At 59.1% G+C, this 27741-nt stretch overlaps 7 protein-coding genes across 7 annotated transcripts; all 7 read left to right on the top strand.

Moving 5' to 3' along the window:
• Positions 1-912: 912 nt before the first annotated feature.
• SPL (sphingosine 1-phosphate lyase) lies at positions 913-2526 on the top strand (the record flags this gene model as incomplete). The annotated part of the gene is made up of 1 exon (XM_001684788.1): positions 913-2526. The coding sequence occupies one exon, from the start codon at positions 913-915 to the stop codon at positions 2524-2526; it is 1614 nt and encodes a 537-aa protein (XP_001684840.1).
• Positions 2527-5687: 3161 nt separating this feature from the next.
• LMJF_30_2340 (conserved zinc-finger protein) lies at positions 5688-9281 on the top strand (the record flags this gene model as incomplete). Its single annotated transcript, XM_001684787.1, has 1 exon — positions 5688-9281. One exon carries the CDS (start codon positions 5688-5690, stop codon positions 9279-9281), a length of 3594 nt encoding a protein of 1197 aa, XP_001684839.1.
• Positions 9282-10789: 1508 nt separating this feature from the next.
• On the top strand, positions 10790-11812 carry LMJF_30_2330 (hypothetical protein; the record flags this gene model as incomplete). The annotated part of the gene is made up of 1 exon (XM_001684786.1): positions 10790-11812. The coding sequence occupies one exon, from the start codon at positions 10790-10792 to the stop codon at positions 11810-11812; it is 1023 nt and encodes a 340-aa protein (XP_001684838.1).
• Positions 11813-15074: 3262 nt separating this feature from the next.
• LMJF_30_2320 (conserved hypothetical protein) lies at positions 15075-16139 on the top strand (the record flags this gene model as incomplete). The annotated part of the gene is made up of 1 exon (XM_001684785.1): positions 15075-16139. The coding sequence occupies one exon, from the start codon at positions 15075-15077 to the stop codon at positions 16137-16139; it is 1065 nt and encodes a 354-aa protein (XP_001684837.1).
• An 874-nt stretch (positions 16140-17013) lies between these two features.
• On the top strand, positions 17014-18408 carry LMJF_30_2310 (conserved hypothetical protein; the record flags this gene model as incomplete). The annotated part of the gene is made up of 1 exon (XM_001684784.1): positions 17014-18408. The coding sequence occupies one exon, from the start codon at positions 17014-17016 to the stop codon at positions 18406-18408; it is 1395 nt and encodes a 464-aa protein (XP_001684836.1).
• Positions 18409-19084: 676 nt separating this feature from the next.
• On the top strand, positions 19085-23002 carry LMJF_30_2300 (conserved hypothetical protein; the record flags this gene model as incomplete). The annotated part of the gene is made up of 1 exon (XM_001684783.1): positions 19085-23002. The coding sequence occupies one exon, from the start codon at positions 19085-19087 to the stop codon at positions 23000-23002; it is 3918 nt and encodes a 1305-aa protein (XP_001684835.1).
• A 972-nt stretch (positions 23003-23974) lies between these two features.
• LMJF_30_2290 (ATP-dependent DEAD/H DNA helicase recQ family-like protein) lies at positions 23975-26986 on the top strand (the record flags this gene model as incomplete). Its single annotated transcript, XM_001684782.1, has 1 exon — positions 23975-26986. The coding sequence occupies one exon, from the start codon at positions 23975-23977 to the stop codon at positions 26984-26986; it is 3012 nt and encodes a 1003-aa protein (XP_001684834.1).
• Between the last annotated feature and the right edge of the window lie 755 nt (positions 26987-27741).

The raw sequence follows: 27741 nt of genomic DNA, 5'->3' as shown, positions 1-27741 counted from the left end.
CTAGTTGCGTGCATGTGTATCCGTGTTGTGTGCTGTGTAGTGGAGTGTGTAACTGCCTGAGACTCCATTTCTGTCCCCCCCCCTTCCCCGCCCGCCCTGCCATCCTCCTCAACACCATCACCACCACAGTGGCTCTCGGCTTCTTCTGGCACGTTCCCTCTCTAGCTTTCACCGTCTACCGCATCTACCTTTTCTCGCCCCTCACCTCCTCCCTGGCATTCGAGCGGGAACTCCTCACCACCCCCATCATCGCTTCAAACTCAGCTCTGTTTCCTCACCCTCACCTCCCTTCTCTTCCCTCCCCTGCTCACCTCACAGCATTTGGCACTCGGTGCGGTTGCTCGTGCTTCTTCGCCGGTCAATTCACCTGCTCCTTCGGTCTCGGCGATACCGCTGCCTTGGTCGCCATTTTCTTGTTTTTCTTCCTAAAGTCGTGTTGTGGGTGTGCGCTATCAACGTAAAGCCGACGTTGCAACAAGGGAGCGACCGTTGACACAAGGAGAGAGCGAAAGACATTCTCATCTACGGAAGATAAGGCTTCGTTCACGGCTCAGTCTATGTAGCTGTCTTGATTGCCCCTTACGTTGTTTTCCGTCCCGCTCTTTTTCTCTTGCCCGCAACTCAGATAAGCAGAGCACACGTGCGCACGCCGCAGGAGAAGTTGAAGCAGTCCGTCTGCACCCATCCGTTCGACTGCGAAAGTGTCTTTCACGTTGCCGCGTTGGAGCACCCCACTCTTTTTTTCTTCGATTTTCTTTTTTTTTTTTCGTTGCGTTCCGCGACCCTTCTTGCGCCACCAGAGGCTTCTCTTGGAACACCCTCGAATACACCTCTTCCACGACAGCGACCCCCTTCCTCCCTCCGTCGTCAAGCATTGGCTGTGTGCTGCGGCGCACGTAAGACACAGCCATCATGACCACCATCTGCCAGTACCTCAACGAGCGGCTGAAGGACAAAAGTCCGACGCAGATTATTGTCATCACGCTCAGCAGTGTCGTCGCGGCGCGCATCGCGGTGAACTGCTTCCGCGACGGCCGTTTGGCGAAGCGCAGCTACCAGGCGGCGTGGCGCGGCATCCGCACTCTAGCAGCCCCCATAATCCGCAAGGAGGTCAAGAAGGTGGTGAGTGTGGTGAAGATGCCGTCGAAGAAAGGCGAGTTCAAAGCCCTCGCTCTGCCAGAAAAGTCCCGCTCTGAGGCGGAGGTGTTGCAGCTCGTCACCCAGCTTCACCACGACCTTGACCTCAGCTACGAAAAGGGTTTCTTCAGTGGAGCCGTCTACCACGGTGGCAGATCGCACACCGCCTTCATAAACGACGTTATGGCCATCTTCCAATGGAGCAACCCGCTGCACAGTGACATCTTCGGTGCGACGCGCAAGATGGAGGCGGAGATTGTGTCCATGGTGCTGCACATGTACAATGGCCATTTACTTCCGGACGCCGGCGGCGTCGTGACGTCCGGAGGCACGGAGAGCATCCTGATGGCCCTTAAGGCGTACCGCGACTGGGGACGCATGACACGCGGGATCGAACACCCGTCTGTGGTGGCGCCCATCACCATTCACCCCGCGTTCGACAAGGGAGCAGAGTACTTTGGTATTGATCTCATCAAGGTGCCGGTGCTGGTGACCACCGGCTGCGTGGATCCAAAGGAGATGGAGAAGTACATCCGGTACGACACGATCGCCGTCGCGGCGTCGGCGCCAAACTTTCCGCATGGCGTCATCGACCCCATCGAGGAGATTTCGGAGATGGCCTACAAGCACAACATCGGCATGCACGTCGACTGCTGCCTGGGCGGCTTCATCATGCCCTTCCTCGAGAAGACTGGCCGTCCGGCGCCGGTAGTGGACTTCCGCAATCGCGGTGTCACGTCGATCTCGTGTGACACGCACAAGTACGGCTATGCACCTAAAGGGACGTCGACAGTGATGTACCGCTCGAAGGAGCTGCGCAGCTTTCAGTTCAGCTGTGTTGCGGAGTGGCCAGGCGGCATGTACTGCTCTCCTGCTGTGAGTGGGTCAAAGCCAGGCAACGTGATTGCCGGCGCGTGGGCGGCAATGGTGCGTATGGGTATGGAGGGTTACGTCGATTGTTGCCACAAAATCGTGACGACGCGCGAGACGATGACGAGGGAGTTGAGCAAGCTGCCGTACATACGCATCATTGGCGAGCCAGCCGCGAGCGTCTTCGCCTTTACGAGCAATGTGATCGACATATTCCGTCTCGGTGACGATCTCAAGTTACGTGGGTGGGTGCTGAACACCCTCCAGTTCCCACCCGGTTTGCAGTTTAGTGTGACGCTGCTGCAGACGCCACCGGCAGTCACGGCGCGGTTCCTGAGCGACGTGAAGGAGATAGGGGACATCCTCTTTGCTGAGAGCGAGAAGCTCATCGCGGATGGGAAGAAGCCCGTACTTGGGGAGTCGAGCGGCACGCTCTACGGCACGGCACAGCGCGTTCCTGACCGCACGATCATGCAGGATGTGCTTCGCGAATTCCTCAACACGTACTACCAAGGTTGATGCAGTTGGCAGGAGGACCATGTGTGGGTGTGCCGCACCAATGGCAGACGAAAACGTACTGGCGTGTCTAGTTCCGGCCTCTTCGCGCATGCGCGGAGGCGTGCGGCGAGAGAGAGAGATGGACAGCGAGGCACTCGTCAAGAGTGAGGGCGATTCGTACTTCTGCGCAGCTCTTTTCCTCTCTCTCTCTGAGCGGCGACGGGAGTGTCAATGTCACTGAAGAAGGCGACCCATTCTCTATGGATACGGTCAAACTGTGCAGGTCGACAACGCGCCCCCCCCCCCGACCTGCCCTTCCCACGCCCACACAGGCACGCCAACGCTGCTTCCGCTGCTCGTTCCACGTCTTTGCCTCGAGGAGCCCTCCATATGTCGAACCCGTGCAAACGGAGCGGCAGAAAATGGTGCGCCTTGTCGTGCTCCTGCTTCTACGCCCCATCCCCTCCCCCGGCCTCTCTGAGATTTCGCGTGCGTGCGTGTGTGCCTCTGCGGAGTATCGTTCCCTCTCTGTTGGTTTCCTTTGATGCCTGCGGCGCTCAGCTGTGTATGTCTTCTCAGACACTTTACTGCCTTCCTTCCCCCGCCCCCGCCCTCTCACCCGTCTCTTTCTTCATTTTCTTAACCGTTCATAGTTTTATCGTACAGGGATCGTTTTTTTTTTCGTCGTTGTTCTGAGAACAAGTGTGCGCACATGCATGCTGTACGGACTGGGGCACGTGGGCTGCAGGTGTCTGTGCGCGTGGATCTCTTCGTCTTACCGTTTCCCACCCTCTTCGCCCTCCCCCCTCTACCTCCCCCCCCCGCACACATACACACATCTTTCTCCTTTCTTCGTTGGCTTTCGCGCTTCGCATTTCCCTCGCGCGCGCATCTCTTCTGCACGCATTTGCTTGAGTTTTAGTGCCATGCATGTGTGCGTGCCTGGCGCACTCTTGCTCTCCCGAGGAATCTGTGCTTGTCTCGACTGTAATGTTTTGATGACGCCAAGGATCTGGGGTGGTCTCTTCCGCTCGTGGTTGTTCTTGTGCTGGTGTAACGCGACTCTCCCGCTCCGTGGAAGATTCCTCGCCTTCATTTTTTTTTCGTAGCGTTCTGTTTGCCGTATCGCTGCTTTGCTTTCTCTATCTCTCACTGATGCCAGAAGGACACACATACACACACACACACAAACACCTCCGCGCGTGGTATTCTCAGGGCTTTGTGGCACCTGCTTTCCCTCTCTCTGCGTGGAGGCCCAGACAGCCCCTATATATCCGCTGCCGGTCCCAAGCCGCGTCTGGTGCTGACAGGGCCCAAGTGCCGACGACGTAGGGAGGCCGGAGCGATGTATTGCTGCTGGTGCTGCCGGCGGCCAGGTGATGGACAGTGTTTTGCTGGAGCGAGCGGCGACCGTGCACATGCTTGCGCCATCTACATGATGTGGAGAGTGTTAGCGTGGCTCGAACCCAACCTATCACCCGACCCCCTCGCATTGGCCTACTGGCGTGTGTGGGGGGAGGGGGGGTCGGAAAGCCTGAGGCGTGTGGGGTGGGTGGCGTTTGAGGCCGGGGCCGTGCTCGCACAGGACTGCGTCGCCGCCTTGCTGTACTTTGCGTGTGTCTAGCGCTGCTTTGGACCAGGCGCATGGGGCCCTGTGGCACTGTCGGTGGGGTCGAGCGAAGCTGACCTCGTGTCACACGGCAGAGGCTGGGCACGTTGCAGGTAAGGAGAGCCGTTCCTCTTGCCTCCCTCACACCGAAAGAACCCTCTCGTTGGTAATTTTTTATTTTCGGTGTCGCACTCTTTATTTGTTGTTCTGTCCGCGACGGAATCGAGGAGTTTTTACTATCAAACAGTGAACGCTCTGTTTCCTTGTGAAATGTGTTCGTTGTGTGTGTGTGTGTGTTTTGCGGGCGTTGCACTTCTTGTGGATGTGATTCTGTGCACAGGGCCTCCCAGGGCCCCTACCTTCATCTGACCAGCTTCCTCCTTGAACTCGTTCGGCATGCACCTGGACCACAACCGCCTACTAGTCGAACGACAGAGTCCAATGCCTGTGCCCCAACGCACAACCCTATACGAGACCGACATCGATCCAAGGCGTGCAGGGCAAGTGGGTCTCTGTCTGGTGCCCTCCGGCACTGCACAGGTCGGAAGAAGGACCGAGGCAGGACAGAGGAAGAGCCCGGGAGGCGCGTGGCCCTGATTGCATGGCAAGACGGCTCGTCCTAGACGACCAGGATTCCGCCGTGGCGCAGGAGTGGCAGGTGAGCTGCGGTTGTGGGCGTATGCCTTTGTGGACTTGTTCGCGGTTGAGTGGACACGTTGAAAAAGGAAAATCGCGGTCGGGGTTACGTCTTGTCTTGCTTCCATAGAGCAAGTCTGGCTTCAACGCACGTGTAGGAGTGATGTATACACAGAGAGGAGAGCAAGTTGTTTAGCAGGGAGTCAGTGCAGACAAGTTCCTCGGCAGCGGTCAGGGATTACAGTGTTTGCCGTAAAATGTGGAAAGCAGCGGCGGAAAAAAAGAAAGGAATTATGGTCTGTATCAGGACATCTTTACGTGATCACTGTGGGAGGTGCGGGGTATGTAGTACTGTGTTTTCTTTTGATTTTTTTTCTCTTCTCACTCTGCAAAGTGAATCCTGCACGCGTCCTACGGCTCGTTTGTGCATCATTGTGCTGTTGTGGCTTTGCTTCTCCGCTTCGCTCTGTGTTTGGCCTCGCAACTGTCTGCTACCCTTTCTTCATGCAGCCCCCCCCCCTCTCTCTCACGCACACACACGCATGGATCTCGCTGTGGGGCACTCTCATGCACAAACGACTGACGAAAGCGGCTGGGCGCTCGCCGAAGTCTTTGCAGACTGCGCGTCCTTCTCCCGTGTTTTTCTCAACCGGGAAGGAAGCGCTGAAGTGTTCCTCATTGGGCCACGTGCTCCTCTACCTACCACCTCCACAGGAGTGCACCATCACCACAAGCGCTCGCATTCACTGCAACCGTCATAGACACATACATACACAGATGCGCATGCAACAGCGCTCCTCGCGCGCGCACATCGAAGGGGTTTTGCAGGTAACGCCGATCCACCATCGAGAAGGATCGCATCAACGCATCAAGAAGTGACTGAAAAGGAGTAGCAACGTACCCAAAGAGGATAACGCCTTCTGCGAAGTCGCGTGCGATGCCGTTTCGCTTTCGCCTTCGCGACCCACCTAGCGATGTCGCCTTCGTCTCCCTCGTCGACGGCGAGGCTCTGTACAACGCCGACGGTGCTAGCACGAGGGATGTGAAGGAGGCGACAATTCGCCAGATGGGCTGGCACCGCGTTGAGCTGCCGCAGGATTGGTTTCTCTCACGCCACGCACTCGACACCGCCAGACAGCTCGTCGAGGCGATGCAATGCACCATACAGTACCTGAGGTATTGTTGCAAAAACGAAGAGAGGCGCGCGCAAAAGGCGACGGCGCAGCTTCGGCGGTGCGAGGAGGGGCGTGCATCAGCCTTCGAGGAGCTCGTAGAGCTGCGTGAGTGTGTGGCAGGGTATAAGCAGCAGCTGCGTGAGCTCCGACAGGAGCGGCAGCGTGCGAGGTCATCTCCATCGCGCGCGCCTCTTGCCAGAGAGGGACAGGCGAGCCATTCACGGGGGGCTGTGGACACGGTGTGCCAGCTAGCCTGCAGTTTCTGCGGAAATGTGTACCCAAGTCGGCACGCACTCGAATCGCACATCCGGAAGCGGCACAAGAGGTTAGAAGGGTGTGCTGTCATGGCAGCTGGCTCCGCTGCTGTCTCTCTGAAGCAGCCCAAGCATCTGAAGCAGTTCGAAGCCGCACCCCAAGCTCCCCCTTCTGCGCCGCAGACGTCGTCTGGTGGTTTTTTTGTGGATCATGTGCCCACAGTGGTGCAGGAGACTGCTGACAGATGTGGTGATCACGGCTTGCGAAAGGAGATCAGCGAACTGCGGCTGGCGGTGGCAAAACTCATGGAGCAGCAAGCCGCGCTGCAGCGTGGCATGTCACCGTCCTACGTGGCCGCGGCACCGCAGCAGACAGCGGGGGAGGCAGTCACGGCAGGAGGGCCAGTGCCAAGCCTCGGCCCCCTTTCTGGCACGCAACAGTGTGGAAGTCGATCGGACGAAGAGGACACCCTGCTTCGTATTCACCGAGAGCTGCTGCGCACCGGCGCAGAACTTCAGCAGTTGCAGAGCGCCGTCGGCAGGGAGAGTGAGCAGCATGGACGGAGTGCTGTTGACGATCGCGGCTCCTGCAACTTGAGAACCGACCTGCCGCAAAAGCAGGTGCAACAGCAGCATCGTGATCCCTTGGCGGCACCACGAGGCACGCGGGCTGCCCTCACGCTGAATCCGCAGAACGTTCTGCACTGCCCTTCACGCACCGAAGGAAGTGACGGCGGAGAGGCAGCACGGCGACGAGGAAGCGTAGGTGAAAGCCTCGTCGTTGTGTCCCCCATCACGCCCCCGGCAGCGGCAAGGGCATGGACGCAGCATGCACTCGCGAATCGCGAGGACACAACTGCCGCACTCAAGCAGAAAGACGTCGAAGAGTTGCCGCTCATGGCGTCGGAAAGTCCGTGCGGCAGCCTCAGCGGTCCGAGCGCCTCTCTCGAAACTAAGCCAACAGCCGGTGCCGTGGGCAAGATATCGCCCTCCCCGTCGTCAGCACTGGGCCTTCCCTTTGGTGGCAGCAGCGTTGTCGAGGCCGCTGGTGCAGCGCACAGCCACGACATTCTCACGCCACAGTCGGCTCCCTACGACCCTCCCAGGGACTTCAGCGGCATCACCGGCGATCGCAGTCCCAACGGCCTCGGTGCAACAACCCGTGGGGGCGACGGCGAGCAGACGGCCTCGCGGGAGCCGGGGACCACGCAACTGGTGCTACCGAATTCTGCCTCCCAGAGCTACTTACCCTGGATGAGGCCCGAGTTGGCGACGGCGCACTTTGGGAGAGCAGATCCTGCGTCGGCGAATCGCTACGGCTCTGCACCGATTGACGAGGCGACGTCATGGACGAGTGGATGTCATCTTCTAGCTGCGGAGGAGAAGGTGCCGGCGCAGCGCAACCTGATTCCAACTTTCACCAGAGGAGACGCGACGCCAACGCTTGCCCTCGCAGCAGCCGAGGTGATGACTAGCTCGAAGAGTGAACTTATCCCCGCCACGTCAGCCGGTGCACCGCATTATCGTGGCTTCTTGGAGAGTAGCGAGGCTGCATTCGCGGAGGAGGCGTGCCGGCGGTCGAACGGCGCCACGCAGGGTGAGCAGGTTGGGGTAGGCGCGGTGCACATGGTGTCGAACCCGCACCAAGTGGCACGGGATGAGGAGCGGGGTCGTACCCAGTTACCCTTTTGTGAGCAGCCGCTGCCGGGGACCCGCATCGCGCCAATGCCGGTGCTGAACGTTCCTGGCAGTGCACCTTTCCCTGGCAGTGCAGCGGCGGGCGCTAAGTGGCCGCAGTGCTCGACCTCTCCCTTAACCGACCGCTCGACGCAGGGCTCACATGAAGCGGCGCCCGGCGCCGAAGTGTGGAAGGGCATCAGCGGTGGCGATGTGAGGGAGAGTCTTACGAGCCGACCGCACGTCCCCGGCGTGCGAGCCCAGCATTCGTTGGCGGCTACCGGGCAGGCCGAGCACGGTTCTACATCGAAAATGATCCCGGTTGTGCACCTCGTGCCGGCGGCGGCGTCTGAGTCGTGTGACTCATCGCTGCAGGATCCGCAAAAGCGAAAAGAGGAACCCGTGCAGGGTGAAAGGCCGTCCTCCTCTGCGGTCTTGCTACAGGCGACGCGAGGACTGGATGAGAGCCGTCAGTACAGCGCGGTTCCCCAGCCACAGCTGCGTCGCAGTGGCGACGAGGACAGTAGCGAAAGCAAGGCTAGCGCTGAGGATGCCAACTCTTACTCGGTCGAGATGCCGCCATTCGACTCCTCGGAGCAGGGTGACGCCGACGATGTGCCCTTTAGCGTTCCCCTGGACGCCACAGTGGGGGATGGAAGGAATGTGAACGAGGATGGCTTTGGTCATCTCGTCATGGAGGATGTGTCGAGCGATAAGCTCGTTGATCCCACCCCTTCCGCGGCAGGTGATGCACGCTCGACGCGGCTACCCGTTTTCGGCGCCAGAGATGATGACGTCGAAGAGTATGCCTCCCGCTTCATGAGTTACAACCTCGCGAGGCCGACTGACGGTGGCGAACGCACGCCCAGTGAGGCAGACCGGCCCGCTGCTGAGTCGATACCTGCCGATTGCTCCTACTACACATATTCGTATTCGTACTCGGACGACGAGGAGGAGGAGGAGGCGGTGGGGACTGCTCAAGAAGGTATCCCTGTGGAGTTGCGCGTAGACGACGGCGATCAAGAAACGCACCGAGCATTCGCCATCCACGACAGCGCTGCCGCGGGTTTTCCAGAGTCCACTTTTCACGCGGACTTGACCCCTGTGGCGCACGCTGCGGGGGCGCGGACATCTGGGGAAGTGGCTGCGCAGCGCGAGGACGTCGCTAAGGCAGGCGCAGAAAAGTTCAAGAAGTCACACCAGGGCGGTAAAAGCGATGCGAGGCTGTCGGCCGCCCGGCAAGGTGCGCCGAGCCCGAAACACCACCCAGCTGCAGGAGGGGGCCACGGTGGGAAACCGGCCAGCGATGAGCTTGCCATCGTGCCGCGGCGCCACTCTTCGCAGCTGTCGGACCCGGCACCGCAACAGGTGGTAAAAAAGAGGAAGAGCTTCTTGGCAACGTTGTTTTCCAAGAAGCGCAAGTGATTCCGTCGCGGCAGACGACGGCTACAGTGTGCGATGAAACAAAAGAGAAACAACTGCGCAGTAGGTACAGGGATGCCGTCGGTGACACGTACCTCCGTCCTGCCGGTGTGTGTGGGGGGGGGAGGGCGGAGCACTACATCCTTCTCTCTCTCCCCTCCACGGGTGCCGCATAGAAGCGCAAACACGCAGTGCCATAGAGAGGTTGCTGTATTGCATAATGACAAGGCGGATGTCACTCTGTGTGCAGGGCTCAGCAACGTTGTCCTCGCAATGCCACAAACAAAAGGAGCCGAAGGTGCTCTGTGCATCGCGCACACGCTCCTGCCGAGCAGGTGAAGCGCGGCGGAAGCCACGCCTCTTTCGCAGCTTCTCCATGTGCGCCTCTGAGAAGACTCGTGCGCAGGCGAGGTTCTACCGATGCGGCAACAGTACTCCTAACAATTTTCATGAGTTGCTCAGCGATCGAAGCAGACAGCGTGCACGCGTGTGAGTGTTTGCTTGTGTCGTCGCCATGATTCGCACTCTGCTCTTCCCTTCGCCCGACCTGACAACCACTTCGGAGTGCGAGGCTCCGTATCTTTACGTCCCTCTGCTTCACCTCTTCCCACCGGTTCAGTGGACAATGACGGCCAACTCGAAAGCAAGGCGCACATGTGCTGTACTGTTGTGTACCATTACCACCACCTCTCTCTCCTCGCTGATGCTCTCGTTCTCTGTTCGCCTTATGCTCTGTCTGCAGAGCCGTGCTTACGAATCCTTGGAAGCGTGTAATCAAGCCCGACATCAGCACCACTGCAATAGGTGGCTACATGGACATTTTACTCCCCTTCCATAGTCACCTACCCGTGCGTGCGAGATATATGAACTGCCCTGCGCAGCTGTGCGCGAAAAAGTATGCGTGTGTGTGTGTGTGTGTGTGTGTGTGTGTGTGGATAATCGACGAGCGCACCGGCTACGATGGCTCATGATTGATCATATCACAGCAAACTGAAACAATCACACGGAAAACGAGGACGCAACGTCAGAAAGTCGCCTCTTCATCACCTCTCAACGAGACGAGGAACCGCACAGTATGTGCCCGCTATCCATGCGATGTCCTCCGCTTTTCCCGGATGCAGTGGTCACAGCACGATCTACTGTACGTGTGGGGCCCCACGGTCCCTGGCTGCTCTCCCTCCATGGGATTGCAGATTCTCTTCCTGTTGACTGCACCTCTACGTGGACATGTCCCGCTCTCTCCCTCTCGCCGTCTTTCCCCGCCACGGCCACCGAACATCTCGCGCTGTGGCGCACACACACAAGCGGTAACCCTTTCCTTCCACAGTTACCTCACACGCCGCACCATCAAATCTTGCCGCAGAGCGTATAGCAATCTACACCTGAGGTGTATTGCCGTCTGTTTCGTTGTACTCACGCACGCGCTTTCTCTCGCACTCCTTCCCTTTCCGTCTCTCACCCTCTGTCTCTCTTCCGGCCACCTTGCTCTCCTTCTCTTCCTTTGTTCACCAATGCCCGCTCCTGCCGTCCACACCGTCTTCGGTGTCGAGGACTTTAAGATCGATGCCCGTTTCCTCTCGCACATGGCATTTCTCTGCTCCCCTGACAAGCCGGTGGAGACGTCGACGCTGATCGGCAGCTACGCCATGTGTGAGATCTGCGTCTCGGAGACAGAAACTGCCGATATCATGATGTACCTGGACACGCTGCGCAGCCCCGGCCAGCAGGCATACGTCGGCAAGGTGACGTCGGAAATGCGTCTGTCCGCCAAGGCGAGCCGTAACACCGCCGTCGCCGAGGCTGCGGACGCCATGGATGCGGAGTTTGCCCGCTTGAAGAGTGTCTTTTTCTTGCGCGTGCGCTCTTTTGTGGTGATCAACACGGAGACGAACGAGACGGTGGGTCGCGTGGTGACGTTCCCTGGTCAGATCTCCGACGACTACGGCACCAACCTTGACGAGCACTCCGAGCATGGCGCCAACCAGATCAAGGTGGTCCGTGCACATTCTGCCGAGGAGCTGATTACTGTCTACATCGGCCACGGCCAGGGTGCGGCGATGGCCCAGCTCTGCGCCGTCGCCTCTGGAAGCCAGGCCATCGTCTTCGACGGCACGACGCTGTCAGAGCTGCTCGTGCGCAACGCTGTGGTGCACAAATGTGTGATGACGGAGCCCATTGACAAAAGTGTGGAGAGGGCTTGGCATATCCTCCACTACCGCAGCGAGGCGTGGGCCAAGAAGCAGGACGCCACAGTAAGAGCTACCGTCGCCGCAGCGAGAAAGATCGACGCCGAGGAGAAGGCTGCCAACGATGCGAAAATGAAGGGTGAGTCCACGGGCTGGGTGACTGAGAACAAGGACTGCTCTGCCGAGGAGTGGCTCAAGAAGTGCGAGTGGATCACGATGAGCGGCATCATTCCTGTCGTGGCGCAGTGCCGCTTCGCCCGCACTGGCCGCTACAACGCCAAGGCGCTCAGCGACATGATAACAGACTACACCGCCTCCATGCAGGCTGCCGAGGACCCGTACGCGTAGAAGCAACGCGGCGAAGGTACACTAGAGTCACAGAGGCGGGACAGTGACGCATTGTGAGATGAGTATTCTATGAAGAAATGCGTGTCACCCACGCGTCTGCCGATGTCCGTGTCCGTGTTTGTGGGCGTGAATTATATCCTCCGTAGACAATGAGGAGAGGCGCTGCGAAGAGTCGCGAATCGTGGACGCTTCTCCCGTGAAGCCTACGCGAAAACGCTCTCGCAAGAACAGATGGGGAGAGGGGTAGCACACCTTCGCGCGCTCGCTCTCCTTTCACGCCCCGCTTTACTCTGGTAGCTCCCCCATTGTTCTATCCTCCTCGTGGCCTCATACACGCACTCGCAGTCTCGATTTCATACAAGCTCACCCTCTTCCTCTAGTGCCCTACCGCGAGCAGGTCTGTGCAGTTGATGAGATGTGCATGCGCTTGCCTCTTTCGCGTCATCTCCTTCCCCCAATCGCAGGTCTTCGCTCTCTGCCGACATCTGTCTATCTCTATCTATCTACAGATGTCGTTGGTGTTTGGTTCATTATTTCGTTGTACTTCCCTCTTTCTTTTCTATCTTTTTCTATTCTGCTTTGCGTTGTTTCTTTTTCGTCGCTTCCCTTCCTCCCCTCCCGATTCATGACACACATTTTTTTTTCTCCTGTCATTTCGTGCTGCTTTCGTGTCTTCGCCTGCTCCGTAGATGGGCACGTGCTTTTGCAAGTGCCCGTGCGCCGGCTCTCGCTCTCCTACCCCTCCTCCCCTGCCTCCTTTCTTCTTTTTCTTTGTGGTTCTTTCTTTCAGTGCCTCCGTGTGCGCGTGTGTGTTTGTGCTTGTGGTGGGCGCATGCGAAGCCGTACCACCACAACAAAGAAAAGCGAAATACGAAACACGTGAGATGGAGAGGAGGACGAATAATAAATCAAAGAAAGAGGAGAAGGATCGCCATTGTACACCACACACACACACACACACGAGGGCGAAACAAACAAAAAAAACGGAGAAGCGGTCATGCTGCGCCGAGCGCAACAACGACAACAAACAACAAGGGAAAACCAAAGGACGACAGCGAAGGAAGAGGGACATGCAGGCGGGCACTGGTGCGTTTTTCTTTGTCGTGTGCGTTGCTTAGCTGGTCTAGTTGTTGTGTCTTTTTTCTCGTGTGGTCTTTGAGTGTTTGCCGGGCGTGATGGCGCCGACTGGCGAAGCTGTTTTGATGCACAGAGAGTGTAACCCGAACAAAGAGAAGCACCAAGCGTTGGCAGGTGTGGCGGGGGGGGGCGTTGTCTACGACAGCAAACCTTCTTGATATATGTATTTCCTGTGTCCTGTGTCGGGGGGCACGTATAGACGTTTGCGTACGCATGCCAACAAGCGAGTATATCTCGGTTGTATGGCCTGGCCGTACGCGACGGCACTGATGTCCACTGTCCCTCGCCTCCCTTGTCCTGCGTATCTTTGCCGTTGGCGCCTCTGCGCTTACCGCCACATCTCCTGTTCTATTTGTTTGTCTTTCTTTTTTCCGTTTGCTTCTCTCATGTGCACGCTCTGATGATGACGAGCGCTTTATTATTATTGTTTTTCTCTATTGTGTTCTTTTGTGTTTTCGTCTTCGCTTGGGCCGTTTTGTTTATCCGGTTATGCGACTATTAACAGCGAAGGCAAGGTCAGTAAACCTCATTTTTCACTCGTACCTTCAGAACTGCACGCCCGCGTGCAAGCGGGGGCGTCGCACGCGCGGTGCGGCCCACCCGAAGGAAACCATCTTGACAAACAGAGAGAGCAAGCGAATGGAATGAAAAGAAACAAGGAACGGGAAGCGGAAGAGCGTTCAAAAGGAGGACCCATTTTCCCTTCAGGACCTGCGGGATGATTCTCTCTCTCTCTCTCTCTCTATCTCTCTCTCTGTCTCTCCGTCGCGTGGGTCTTTTTTTTTCGAGATGATGTTGTTTGCTCGTGTGCTTGTGTGCTGGCGCGTCTCCTCTTTCGCCCTCTTATTGTTTGACGGATGTGTGCTCGGGCGTATTCGACTGCGCCGTCTTTTCGTTTGTTTTCGTTTCGAGTTGTCCCCTTTTCCATGTTTTGTTGTCGTCTCTTCTTTGATGATGGGTAAGCGGCCATATTGACCGAACAAACAAGATACACAAGCAAGATGAGGCGGTGGGGAAAACGCCGCCATCCCACATACGCACACATCGACTTGATCCTCCCACTGTTTACTGATGAATACTGAAACAGGAACAGCAACACCACGCATCACGGCAACGGTGCAAAAGAGAGGGGAAGCGAAAACTTCTCGCGTGAAGCCCAAAGGACAAAAAAAAAGCACTTACCCAAACGCCTACGTATGCATCATGCAGAACAATAGAAGCTCTCTGAGCACGGTTGAGCTGGAGCTAAAAAAAAAAAGGATAGACAAAACTAATCCGTGACCTACCCCGATCTGTGCGGCGCGGCTGCTTGCCTAGCACGCGACAGAATCACGTATGTGCTTCAACACGAGGAATAATGTGGTGCAACTGACGGAAGGCGAGAGCGGATCTCTGCAGAAGTTCGCACGCCGAATTTCGCGAGAGGTATGCATTGTTCAGCGGTTTAGTCACCGTTTTCAAGGTATCGCCTCGCCGTTCTCGCTTCCCTTTCCACATCCACCTAAAAGTGAGCCGAGAAGGAAGGGGAGTCCCTGTGTCTTTTTCTATTCTCTCTCTTTTTGTTTGGTTTGCGAAAAGAATGAGGGAAAGATTGCGCGCAAAGCGGAGGATGACAGGGCCATCAACGCACGTACACGCGCAGACACACAAAGAAGCACACGCTCTTATGGACTGTGCGTGAGCTGCACTGCGGCATGGCATGTCAACTGTTGTGCTTCACCGCCATGGCGTACTCTCGGTCCTTGTGTATCCACCTTTTCACTTGCGGTTTTGCTCATCTCCACTGGTGTGCGTGTGTGTCCTCTTCGCCACACCTCTACCCCAACTCTTTTCTTCCTTCGCATACTCGTACCCCATGTTCAGCTCATCATCAAGCACAAAACTGTGCTGCGTCGTCCCAAACTCACGCATAGCGGGCACGGGAGCGTGCCCACACGCACGGGCACGGAGTGTGAAGAGCATCGTTTTCGCTTAGGGAAGGGGAGATGCTTCGTAGACGTCTGCTGCCAGCATTCATTGTCGAAAGTCGGAGACGCGACACCCCTTTCGCTCCCACCCACGAAAAAGAAACGAATTCCTTTGCTCCGCTTTTTGGTCCCGACGCGGAGAACACACGGACACCCTGATGAGCCTCCTGCATCGGCTCCATGGCGCGCGCTGGTGTGCTTTGCGGCAGCAGCGACGGCAGCGCAACGGGGTTCGTGGCGTATTTGCAGCTGCCGCACTGGACCGCGGTGAGTTGGTGCTGTCGGTACCACTTCGCTACTGCTTCATTACGCAGCTTGACCTTCCCCACGCCGACGACCGTTCTTCGTCACCGTTATTGGACACTGTGAGGGAGGTGCGGCACCTGCGCCGCTGCAATCGCGGCGTGGCGTTGTTTCCGGAGGCGTGGGTGTGGCTGCAGAGGTTCTCCGCTGACGCCTCCGCCGACCGCGTATCTTTGAGCTCCGCTATCTCGTGCGAGGCGGCGCCGGGGAGCATCGCTGCCGCGCCGGCGGTGATGGCGCTTACTCTCTCCCCGGTAGAGGCCGCCCTCGCTACCTGCGTGGCACTGCGCTACTTCTACGCGCACGCGCTACACCTTTCAGCGGCAACACGTGTTGCCCATAGTGTTGGCCCGGCGCCACATGACTTGTCCGACCGGTTTACTGCCAATCTGCCGTTCGAGGACTACCTGCAGTGGGGGCTGGAGTCCATCTACAGCGACGCCTCCTCCGCGGAGGCACACCTGTGCCTTGAGCAGCTGTCCAGCAACCTCCGTGACGCCATCATGACGCACGCCAACAACATGGAGTTCCGCTTCCTCGACGAAGCCCCGTCGTTGTTCGACACGGTGCTTCTGACAAGCCTGTACCTGGTGCGTTCCCGCGTTCTGCGGATGCCACTACTTTCCAGTACCTCGAACAAACCCGATAGCAACTGTAGTGTCTTCGGGCCGGGGCTGGATGCACTGAATCACTGCAGCACGTCACCAGCCGCGGTGGTGGTGGTGTCGGCGGCGCGGCGCTCCGTTGTCGTGCGTGCACGGCGCCGCATCAACCGCGGTGAAGAGATTACGCTCGACTACCGACTAACGGGGAGTGGTAGAGGAGTGAGCCGGGGACATCCATCTCACAATGGCTCCCTCCTTCGCGGAGACGTAATCTGCATGAACGATGATTGGGCGGCACGGTACCTCATGAACTAGCCTTGCTAAGCTGCGATGGGGAGGGATTCCGGACGTCGAGGCGTGTTGTGTGATTGAGGAGGCAATCCTGCTGTGAGTCCACCCACGGCCTCGCACGTGCTTCAGGCCATCACACACATATGCGATGGCTGACCTGCAAACGCAGAAGCCAAAAAAAAAGGAGCGTTACCTTGCATTCCTTTGCCTCTGATTGACGCAACGCGCGCCCCCCCCCCCCCCTCTCTCCTTCCCGTCTGCGAGCTGCGGGCGAGTGAAGGGGGACGTTTACGACAACTAGCGAGATCGTCATCAGCGAACACGATTTTTTTGTTGTTGTTTAACCTTGCACTCGCAAAGGAATGAAAAGGAGAGGAAAGCGACACCGGCAAGAAAGCAGCCAAGGACGCGAGAAGGGAACACAGGCGGGAATACACGAGCACGCGTTGCATGCTCTGAGGGTAGGCGAAGGTAACGGCGACGACAACGACCGACGCTGGTCATGGACTTCCTGCATCGCTCTCCCGAGCGGGTCTTCTGTAGTATGTTCTCTGCCTTTGCTTTCTCTTCGCTCTTGACGCCCACGGTTCTCTATACCTGCCTCACTCTCGTCTTCCACGTCGGCCTCCAACTGCTTCTCCTCCGCACTTGTTCTCCGTTTCTTCAGATGGTCCATTGTTAAGAATCTCGCCCCCACCCTCCCCCTCTTCTCTCCCCCCTCTCTGCTGTGCTTGTTCGCCGTTGCTCACGAGCAGCGCATCGCATTGCGTAATCGACATCTATTGGGGGGCTTCTTCTTGTTGTTACTCGCAAAGCCGATGTGGCGTCTGTTGACTTCACTCTCACCACGTATCCTCTCTGTTCACACCTAGTTGTAACGGTATACCTCTGTATTCGCATGCACACAAAAGTTCTCGCGCCGCTGGCGGGCAACCGCATTCAGGCGGCGCATAAGTTTCCGCAAGTGCGTCTGCAGCCGACACTGCACCGGCTCATGACGCGGCGTCGGCAGTGCAATCTGCCACTGCGGCTCTTCCACCCCAGCAGCGTCGACTTTGCCAAGCATGAGCTGGAGGCTGGCCGCATTGTGGAGGTCCGCCGAGATGACAACTCGTTGGTGGCACTCGGTTTCTACGAGCCGCATCTTGAGCGAGTGGATGTGTTCGACATGACAGCGAACTTGGCCGCGATGCTGCCGGCGATCAGCGAAGACTTTTTTATGGCCCGTGTGCACGAGGCATGGGAGCGGCGCCGGCGCATTCTTCCGCAGACACAGAGCAACACGTACCGCGTCGTCAACGGCTACGCTGATAGTCTGCCGTCTCTCTTCGTGGACGTGTTCTCTGAGTCCTTCGTGCGCGTCGTGGCAACGTCATTTGGCGCGGAGCGGTTAGTGACACCCCTGTTGGATTTCCTGTCTCGCCGCGGCGCTGAGGATGTGCTCTTGGACACCCCGACTCTCGGCGATGCAGCGCGGGTGTCGATCGTCACGCCCACCATCTCGCTCCCGCAGATGTACGTGGAGAGCGGTGTGAGTCACCTCTGGCTGAGACCCGACATGCGGATGCCGTCAACGGACAACTTGTTTCTCATCAACCCCGCACACCGCCGCACCCGCCGCATGATGCGCGATGTGGGGAAGGGAAAGCGCGTCCTCACGATCTACGACCGCAGCGGGTCGGCCGCCATGAACGCGGTCATGACGGCAAAGCACGTCACCGTCGTCCACCGCGAGGAGACGTCGTTGGAGTGGGCGCGGACGAACCTAATTTGCAACCACTCCGCCTCTGTGTTCAAGACCTGCGAGACCGTCTGCTGCGACCCTGCCGAGCTGCGTGTACGACACCAGCAAGATGTCGTGTACGTCGAGTGCCACCCCAAATTCCTCAGTACCAGTAATCAGTGGGCAGAGCTCGTGCGTTCGCTCGCAAACAACAAAGTCATCGGCGTTGGCACGATGCTCATCGTGGCCCAGGAAGAGGCGCCGCTTGGAGTCCACGACCTCCTGCCCCGCCGCAAGGTTTTCTATGAAGGCGACGAGAGCAAAGCCAATCAGGATTGCCCGATGAAGCGCCGTCCCCTCGCAGACGTACTGCGCAACGCGCTGGAGAAGTGCCATCTGCGCCTCAAGTTTCTACGCGCCTTCTCTGTCGCCTGTGACCACCCGTTGCTGCCGGAGGCGGAGAGCGCATCCTTCTCGCTAGTGTACCTCGTAGAGGGCCCTGCGCTGGAGCAGGTCTTCCGTGTGTCAGCTTCGAGCCACAGGACAGAGTGCACCGATGAGGCAGCGTAAGAACGGAGTACTAGCTCTTCGCTGTCTGACCTCTCATCGGCGCTGCCGTTGTGGATGCTGAATGCGGATGAAGGAGAATGGAGGAAGGAAGATCAGGAATGAAACGGTGTGCGGTCAGGGGAGACAGACTCATTTTCTCTGTCGCTGCGTCTCGATCGCAGTTTGGGAGTTTTGTGGCTTTATCGTCGTAGACGGCTCTCTTCCCGCACTCGCTGATGACGGGGTTCCGCCAAAGCACGGATTACCCGTCGTGGCAGCATACGAACAACCCCCCCCCTTCCCTTCCCTCCCCTCCCTTCCCTTCCACCACTGTCACCACCAACACCACCCCCAAAAAGCAAAACGAATGATACAGGCAGAAGAGCTGCCCTTGTCGCTGGCGTCTTCTTACACTGCTTGCTCGGTAGGCAACTTGGAGTCACTGTACCTTGTCCCACACTAGAGCCCGCCCGCCCCCCGCCCCCTCCCTCTCTTCCCCGAGTTCCCCATAGCGCCATCGAGGTTTGTGCGTTGTCGTCGACAGGCCGTTCATTCCCCTTGCTTGCTGCTCTCATGCGTGCTCTCCTCCTCTGTACTTCGACTCCTCTTCCCGCTGCACGAACTGAGAACAGCCGTAAAAGCGACAGACGCGCACGCTCGCGAGAGGTTTCTCCCTCCTCCCGTCGTGCACCCTTCCATGACGGACTGGAGGGCGGAGGCGTCTCGGGTTATCAAAGCCTTCGATGACGCGCTTGGACGACCCCCCTTTCCTGTCGACGCCCCCGATGACCTTGTTAGCAAGGCCGAAGCGGTGCAAGCGACACTTGGCACCGTCGCCGCGGCCGGCAAGCTCGAGTCCCTTGAAGGGGTGAGCGAGGTGACGACGACGTTGCCCATCCTCTGCGCCTCGCTCAAGGAGGGCACGCCGAACCGCACACCGTGTCTGCGGCTTTATCGTCCACTGTTGCTGGCGGCCGCCCACGCCAGCTCTCTATCCACCTATCCCATCTCGTACCTTCTATGTGATGCAGAGCAGGTGCTGGCTCCTCAAGAGGTCTCTTCACCGACCAGCTCATCTGTGACGTGCACCCTCGCCAGTGCCTCGACGGCGGCGTCGAGGGAAGTCGATAGCGATGACGCAGAGGTGGAGAAGGAGGTGACGCTCTTTGCATTCATGGCGCTCACGCACACCTTGACGCCGACCCACATGCGCCGTTTTCTTCGTTTAGGGGCGCTGGAGCCCCCAACGGCTGGGACCGCTGCCAATGGCAAAGCGGGGAAAGGCCAAGGAGGCGCCTTACACGCTGACGATACCGACACCAAGCCGCATCCTTCTTCTCCATCAACCACTGCGGCTGGCGCCAATCGGGCAGGTGAAGTTGGTGGTAGCTACTCCGCTGTGTCACGTGCCCTCTTGCACTCCATGATCGAAGCGCCGCTCTCCGAGGAGTGCCGTGCCGTTTTCGAGTCTTTCGTCGACAGCACACCCAAATTTCTGGCCTGCGTCGCCGGGGACGGAGACCTGGCGCGGCGCATCTTGGATGTCTACGCGGGCCACCTCGTTCCGAAGCTGAAGCCGTCTTCGCTGCTCCCCTGCCTCGACGCGCCGCTGCTGGACTACTACGTGGACGTTGTCGCAGCCTCGCAGTGCGCTGGCCACACTACCTTGCTCTCTAGCCGCGAGCTTCGCGACGTAGCGCTTCACGCGTGGGACGCAGCGCGCCTCCGCCGACTTGGCTGCGCAGCAGTGTCGCGGTCTATCGGCACCGAGGACGCCATGGCGAGTTTGCTGGTGTACGTATTTGTGTACCTCATCTACTGCGACTTCCGTACGGACGAAGCCCCAACGACTCCCCCGCCGTCTCCGCCAGATACTGCGGAGACGGAGCCACGCCTGTCGGCTACGGAATCAGACTTGATTGCTGCCGTCTGCAAGGCAAGCAGGGCGGTCTTTCTCGCCAACAGAGCACCGGCGTCATGCGCGTCTGCGTCCTTAGCGTATACGCAGTCCGAGTCGGGTATTCTCCTGGTGGAAGGGAGCGCTGTGCCGATGGCGCTGGCGCCTCTGCAGGTCTTTGGGGATCGTCTTCTGGCTCGACCGGCCGCAGTGGCGCTCTGGCGGAGAGGACTGGTGCCCCAGTTGGAGTGGGGAACGGAAGACGCGACTTTGATGATGGCGACAGTCTCAGCGTCGGCAGCATTGGTGGAGACAAACGTCGTCAGCGTCCTCGAGGGTGTTCTCAGGGGCGTCCCGAGACCAGATCCAGGTGCCCGCCCATCCACAAAGCGTGAACAGGAGTCCGCAAAGGGTGGCGCTGCCAAGTCGAAGCGAACGCAGAAGAAGGCTGCCGGTCGAAGCGGCAAAGGCTCTCGTATCGATGCCGCATCGAGCTCATCGACTGGAGGGCAGCCGAGCGCTGCAGCAGCAGCTGTTCCAGCGCCTATTCCTCTCTCGGAGCTGCTCTCTGGCTGCTGTACTTGTCTTCTCTTGACGGCGCTGCTGCGTGCTGGCACAGAAGCGTCACGCGGTGAGGGCGGGAGTTCCGTGGAGAGTGTGTGCTATCAAGACGGACATGTGCTTGACTGCGTCGTTCGCGCGTACTCCTATCTGTTGCAGTACCAGTCGCAGCGCCTCAGCGCTGCCTTGTGGCACAACTTCAGCATCTTCACATGCTTCGTGTGGCAGTGGGCAATGACAGCGTTGTGCAGAGACACTGAAGGCGGTGGCGTGACCTACCTTCCGTCTATGAGGACGCTCCTGAGTGCACCGTCGACGGTAGTGGTGTTGACCGCTCTCACACAGGACACGGGCTGCATTTTGTGGCTATCGCCCCTCTTGCTGCCTTCGTATTTCTCTCCGCCATCCACGTCGAATGCGGCTGCGGAGATGCTGTCGCAGGTGTTGTGGGACTTTCCCTGCCGCGCGCTGTGGATCGCTATTGTGCGTGCCGCTGCAAGTGGAGAGATCGTGCGAGCAGGAGGGAAGACAGCCAGGCAAGCAGCCAAGACCACTTCTTCGCTGTTGAAACAGCAGTTGCACCCGATCCCTCCCGCCTTTCTGCTGGGTCTGCTGTGCAGTCAGTGGAGCGACGCCGTTGTTGCCGACGTAGCGGAGTGCGTTGCCGCTACCACGGTGGGCTCTGGCGACGGCACGGCGCTGGTGGCCAGCCTGATCCGCATGCGCACCTCAAACGCATGTGCTGGTGAGGTAGCGCTGCCGCCAAGGTGCGGTCTTGCGTTCGAGCGTGCACCGGCTTCCGCTTCCCAGCACGGGCTTCAGCGTTTGCTGGACGAGGTGGGAAGGCTGCAGGCAAAGTACCTCGCCGCAGCGAAATCGGTGCGGCAGGAGGCGCACGAAGAGAATCGCCAACGGATGCAGGAGCAGCTGCAGAGCATTCACGCGTTAGCTGACGCGCACCGTGCGTTTTGCAATGCAGCAGAGGCGAAGCGCGCGGCGCGGACTGCTGAGCAGCAGCGTGTGCAAGAGGAGCTCCAGCGTCGGCGCGCCGCCCATGCCGCTCGCCTCCGTGACGATGCAGCGGCACTGGAGCGAAAGCGGCAGGTCGCACTCGAAACACTGCAGCGCAAAGCAACGCAGAGCCGTGCAGACGCCGAGGCGGCTCGTCAGCGGCGCTTCGACTCCTATCGTCGCCGCCTGGAGAGCGAATACCGCGTATCGACTTTCCTGGAGCACCTGCAGCTGTCCTCGGCCCGCGTGATGGAGGTGCGGGAGGCGCTGCGGACCGTCATGGACAGCATCACCCCAGATGACCTTCTCGAGTATTTAGTCTCTGGAAAGGCGAAGGTGCCCGCGGACATGCTCGACGGAGATGACGGTGTGAATGCTGCCGATAAGGTTGAGGCCAGGGGCGCAAATGTGGACCAGAGAACCGCTTCAAGCTGTCAGCGAGCGACAGAGCGCCAAGCACCGATGTCAGCGCCACCACGTCCCCCAGCCACCGGAGAGCGGCGCGACTTCTGGGCAGATGTTATGGATGGAGCCTCGACCGATAGAGGGACTGTCTCCCGAGGTGATGAGGAAAGCAGCTATCATCGAATCAGTGAGGCCGCTCCAGCGCCGGCGATGACAACGGCAGATGTTAATGTGGCTCCCGCGCGCCACAATCGTTCTTTTCACGCTCGCATCGCGCCGTTGATGGACCTCTTCTGCTACGATGACGGGGACGAGTTTGGTCGTGTCCCTCATATGCTGCCGAACCTTTGCCTGCGTATGGCGTCCCGTGTGTGGCCGGCACCGCGGGTGCAGTCACTCGGCTTCACCGACGTGCGCGACGCTTTTGAGCGGATGAGAGACCGCGGCCTTGTTCGCATCCAAGACGACGTTTCGCAGCTCACCCTTCTCGGCTTTCGCTACCACTACCCGTTTCACGACCCGGATGGGATGCTTGAGGTACACCTGCGCGAGGCACGAGAACGCGTACGGGCGTTGGTGGAGACACAGAAAGGCTGGCGACGCGACAACGCCGCCGACGATGAGAGCAGCGAAGGTGACGAGAGCGTGGTCGCCAAAGAAGACGAGGCGAACGAGGAAGATGAGACGAGTGGGCACCTCCGCGAGGATCGACTTCTGTCAGATGTGGAGTTTGGTATCTAGTGCGGCTTTCGCGCAGTGCTGACGAGCCTCTCGTCTATCCGTGATTGGTGGGGGCGACATGTCGGTTGCATGCGCGAGTGCTGCTATGCTGCACGGCTCGGTGGAGAGGAACGCAGCCGCATCCACGAATACGAAAAGAGCGACCACCGCAGCGGGAGGGGGTGACGGCTCGCCTTTGAGGCAGGCGAGGTGAGGTGAAAAGCCGCCAAGCTTTTCCGGGGTTCCAGTGAAAGTGGGAGAATCTCTGACATCGCGTTGCCTGCGACCCCCCCCCCTCTCTTCCCCCCTCGGGAAGGAGTCAGTTTCACCTTGATATGCTGCTGGCGTGATATATGTGCGTGTGCTGCGGTTATATGGCTCCTATGCGCGCGCTTGCGAAAAACGTCCTCATCTTCCCTTTTCACGTTGTTGCTCTTATTGTTCTTCGCGACGCGACCTCGCTCTCGTTTTCGCCGTTCCGTCTTCGCACTCTTTGCCAGCGTCACTGCCACGACGGGCATCCCCCTTCCACACACACACACACACATATATATATATATATATTCTGGAACGACGAGAGCAAGCCCTCCCTCAGAAAAGCAAAGAAAAGTCTGCGAGCGCTGCTCTCGCTATTTGCACACCGGCAGACACAGATGTGCATGCATAGAAAGCACAGTCTAGAGGCACCTCTGAACGCTCACACATCCACAGGAGTATCCATACATATTGGCGCACTCATATATTGCGCACTGTCATGACATCACGTACCTTGTCCGCTCGCAAGTCTTTGGTGTATCTTTTAGCGCAGCTCCAAGCGGTGGCGCCCTGGCAATGCCATCATCGTCCCTGTCGCAATCGTCAGCGCCACGGCAACCACCGCTGGGCGACAGCGGAGAGTGCCGGTGTAGTACCTTGCCACCGAAGCCACCGCTTGCAGGTGTCGAGGAACCTCAGCCGAGTGACGCAGAGGACCCGATTCCCTTTCTCGCCACCATGTCCATGAACCAGGTCGGCTTCCTGCACGCTCGCAAGTGCACCAGGCGCGACCTCCTTGGTACTTCGCTGGGAAACTGCCCTGCGTCGGAAAATGTGCTCGCCAACGGTGCTTCCCACGGCATCGAAGCAACACCTCTTCCGGGATCACGTTCAGCCACCTCAACATCTTTCACATCGCCAACTTCTGCTCCTCTGGCCCCAATGGCTGAGTCGGAATGTGATGTGAGCTACCTCGAGCAGATGCTTATGCAGATCATGGACGCGGCCAAGGCGTTTGCGAACACGAGCCAGGCACCGTCATGTGATACCGCGCCGCAAAGCGCAGACACGCTTCCGGCATGTGAGTACCTGCTTCGCAAGTGCTTCCATTTCGACACTGGCGCCTTCAAGCCCCGTCAGCAAGAGGTGTGCCTGTCGGTTCTCGCTGGCGTCAACACGCTCGCCGTGTGCCCTACTGGGTGGGGAAAGTCACTCTGTTTCCAGTTTCCCATGCTTGTTCATCGCCTGCTGTTTCAATGCCGCTACACGCGGTGGTGCCGGCAAGCTGCGACGGCACCGGCAGCCGCGCAACAGTCAAGCGAGACGGCGGTCAAAGAAGGGCAGACGGGTGCCTCGAGATTTGCCGGCGCTCTGCCAAGCGCCGGCCTACCGGCGCACCTGTTCAGTCGCTTCTGCGTCGTTGTCTCTCCTCTCCTCGCGCTGATGGAGGACCAGGCGGAGAAAATCAATGCCGTTGATCACCTCAGCGCCTTTGTGCTGTCAGCGAAAGTGGGCGCTGACCGGGAGGCACGGGTGCTTGCCCAGCTCGAGTCCCCGGTCTGCCCGCTCGACATTCTGTTCGTGTCGCCGGAGAAGCTGATTGCGAGTGTGCCGCTGCGGCGTCTCTTGCAGGCGCAGGCGCACCGGCTGGCGCTGGTATGCGTGGACGAGGTGCACTGTGTGTCCGGCTGGGCCTACGACTTCCGGCCCACCTTCATGTACGTCAGCCGCGTCCTGCAGAGCCCCCTTCTTGGCGACCCAGCGGCACACCCATGTCAGGAGCGACAGGCAACGTGCGCGAGGGAGGCACTGGCGGCGGTGCCGTATCTGTGTCTCACAGCGACTGCCACGAAGGCAGTCATGCACGACATCCAAGCCAGCTTCGGTATTGTGCGAACGGTGGCGTGCGGCGATCAGTGGCGTGCGAACCTTCGGCTGCAGGTGACGGACCTAGTCGAACGCCACACGTCATTTCACCACCTCCCTTCAGCGTCGGGCGATGATGCCGAGGCTCGGGAGCCGTCTGCGCGAGTGACGCAGGACGCGCTTCTGGAGGCGGTGCAGCAGCTGCCGAAGCCGATGATTGTGTACGTACAAAGCCGCGCAGACGCAGACGCGTTGTCGGGATTGCTTTCCACCAAATGTGGGCAGTCGCACTCGCCGTCGCCATCGGCGGCGTCGGGGACGCGCTCTGGTGTGTTCCACGCCGCGCACTACCCGCTTCCACGCGAGCAGGGCAGCCCAGCCTATGACGCGGAAGGCGAGAGCACGGCGGAGAACCCCAATGACGGGCAGGCAGAAGCGCCACACGCTCCGGAGGCCGCGATGGTGATCCGACCCTATCACGCCGCGTTGACACAGACGATGCGAAGTGCCACTCAGAGACAGTTTCTGCAAGGCAAGATCGACGTATTGGTGGCCACGATTGCGTTTGGCATGGGCGTCGACAAGGTCAACATCCGCAGCATCATCCACGCCTCGGCACCGAGTTCGATGGAGTGCTACGTGCAGGAGATTGGGCGGGCGGGCCGCGACGGTGCGCCAAGCATCTGCCGTCTCCTGTACAACCCTTTTGACTTCTACACTCTCCGGTGCCGACTCTGGGGCACGCTGCTCTCGCCGTCCGAGATGCACTCCATCGTGCGTGCGATCTTGTCATGTTCTACCACCCACGTCGGGCAGCGACTCATGCTTGTCTCTGTATCCGCTCTTTCAGCAGAGCTGGGGTTCACTGAGGAGATCATCGAGACGGTTCTTTTCCTGCTACTCACCGCAACTCACGTCAAGGCTCCGGTTGCCGAGGACTTCTCCTCGTGCGCATCCTCTTCCCCTCTACCTGCCCCTTTCAAGAGTGTTTTCGGCGCGTACCCGCTCAGCTACAAGGTTCTACGGGTGCAGGAAGAGGCAGGAAAGGCCGACGATTCGGGGCTGTCGAGTTCGGCCAGCAACGCCACCCTCCACGGCAGAGCAACGCCGTTGAAGCGACGGCGCACTGGCGCCACAGCGGCACTAGGTGGCTCCTCCTCGCCAGTCGCCGGCGTGAGTCTTCTCCTTCGGCAGCTCGGGGCCACTGACGCCGTTCTGGAGCTGTGCCGCGTGACACCAAATATGTCGAACCAGATCGAAATGGCGAACAAGCTGTCGATGCCGCTTGACGAGTTTCAGCAACGCATGCAGGACCTCGTGGAAAGCGGTGTCGTGACGCTCGCCAAGTATGGCAGGTCTTCAGCTCTGCTTCTTGAGTTGGCAGACTCTTTCGACGAGGCGGCGAGTCCTGCCGCTCAGCAAGCGCTTGCCTCACACCTTTTAGCTCTCCATCGCGGTCGTCTAGATTCGCAGGTGGCCGGGCTGCGACGGATGTTCAGCGTCCTTCAACGCCCGACCCACGAGGCCGTTGCGGCGGAGCTGAGCAGGGAGCCCGGTTGGCACGGCACGGGGCTCGACAACGGTCCTCTTTCATGGAGGCCGCCCGGTCGGGGGCTGGGCAAGATGAAGGCCGTATCTCTGGTCAACGCCTTTGTTGAGGAGAATCGCCTCCGAATCCATTCCACCTACGAGGCGCTGCGTGCTTTGTTGGGAATTCGCCCAAGGAGTCTTATCCAGCATGGCAAGTACGCAGGGCAGCTTCCCTTGGCTCAGAGCTGGTACGTGAACTCCCCGTACTTTGGGGCGCTGCGCACCTTTGAGCTGTCGTGGGTGCTACAGGTGCTTGCGCCCCACCACCTCGACGCACCAACCCTCGACGCGTGAGGCAGTAGTAGCGCTCAGTAGCGTGACGGGAGAGGAGTAAAAGCGAAACCGCTGAACGCATCTCTCCCCCCCCTCCCCCAAGACAAGAAATGGCCGAGTCCTGAGGGCAGCGAAGCACCGCCCACACTGTCCCGCATGGCGCGCGTGTTTTTTCAGCGCGGAGTGTGCGGCGAATCGACGTCGGCCCGGATTCGCTTGTGTGCCTGTGCGTCTACGCTTCTGCGCGCGTTTGTATGTGTGTGTGTGTGTGTGAAGACATCGTGGGTACCCCGCTCTTTCCATGAGATCCCTCTTCCTCTGGTGCGTGTGCGGCGTATTTATAAGCCATGCCCTCTTGCCGTGCCCTTTTCCTTGTGTCGGCCCCCTATCCGCCCTCTCTTTTTTTTTCCTGTCCTTTGCGTCGTTAGTGGCGAGAGAGCGACGACAAGAGGGGGCGTACTTTCGCCGGGAAAGTAGGTGTCACTGGGCGAACGCGGCTGGCGAAGGCACGCGGACAAGCCCGGCCCATGGTGTACTGGCTCAGATCGGAGAAGATACGCGCAGCGAAACTCCTTTCCCCCTCCACGCACGCGTACACGCACATACACGCACGTGCACGTGCACGCATAGATGCTGGCGCACTCGCGCTCCGTCAAAAGAGCACTGAGCACGAATAGCGAGCCCCATGGCTTCGTGTCTTGGTTTTCCACCCCCTTTTTGAGTTTCTTATGTCCTTATCATGTCGGTGTCGGCACGGATGTGCGCGGGGAGACACG

The sequence above is a fragment of the Leishmania major genome, chromosome 30 (assembly GCF_000002725.2).
Source record: "Leishmania major strain Friedlin complete genome, chromosome 30".
Lineage (NCBI taxonomy): Eukaryota > Euglenozoa > Kinetoplastea > Trypanosomatida > Trypanosomatidae > Leishmania > Leishmania major.
The sequence above is the reverse complement of the archived record's forward strand: the minus strand, read 5'-3'. Positions and strand labels throughout refer to the sequence as shown.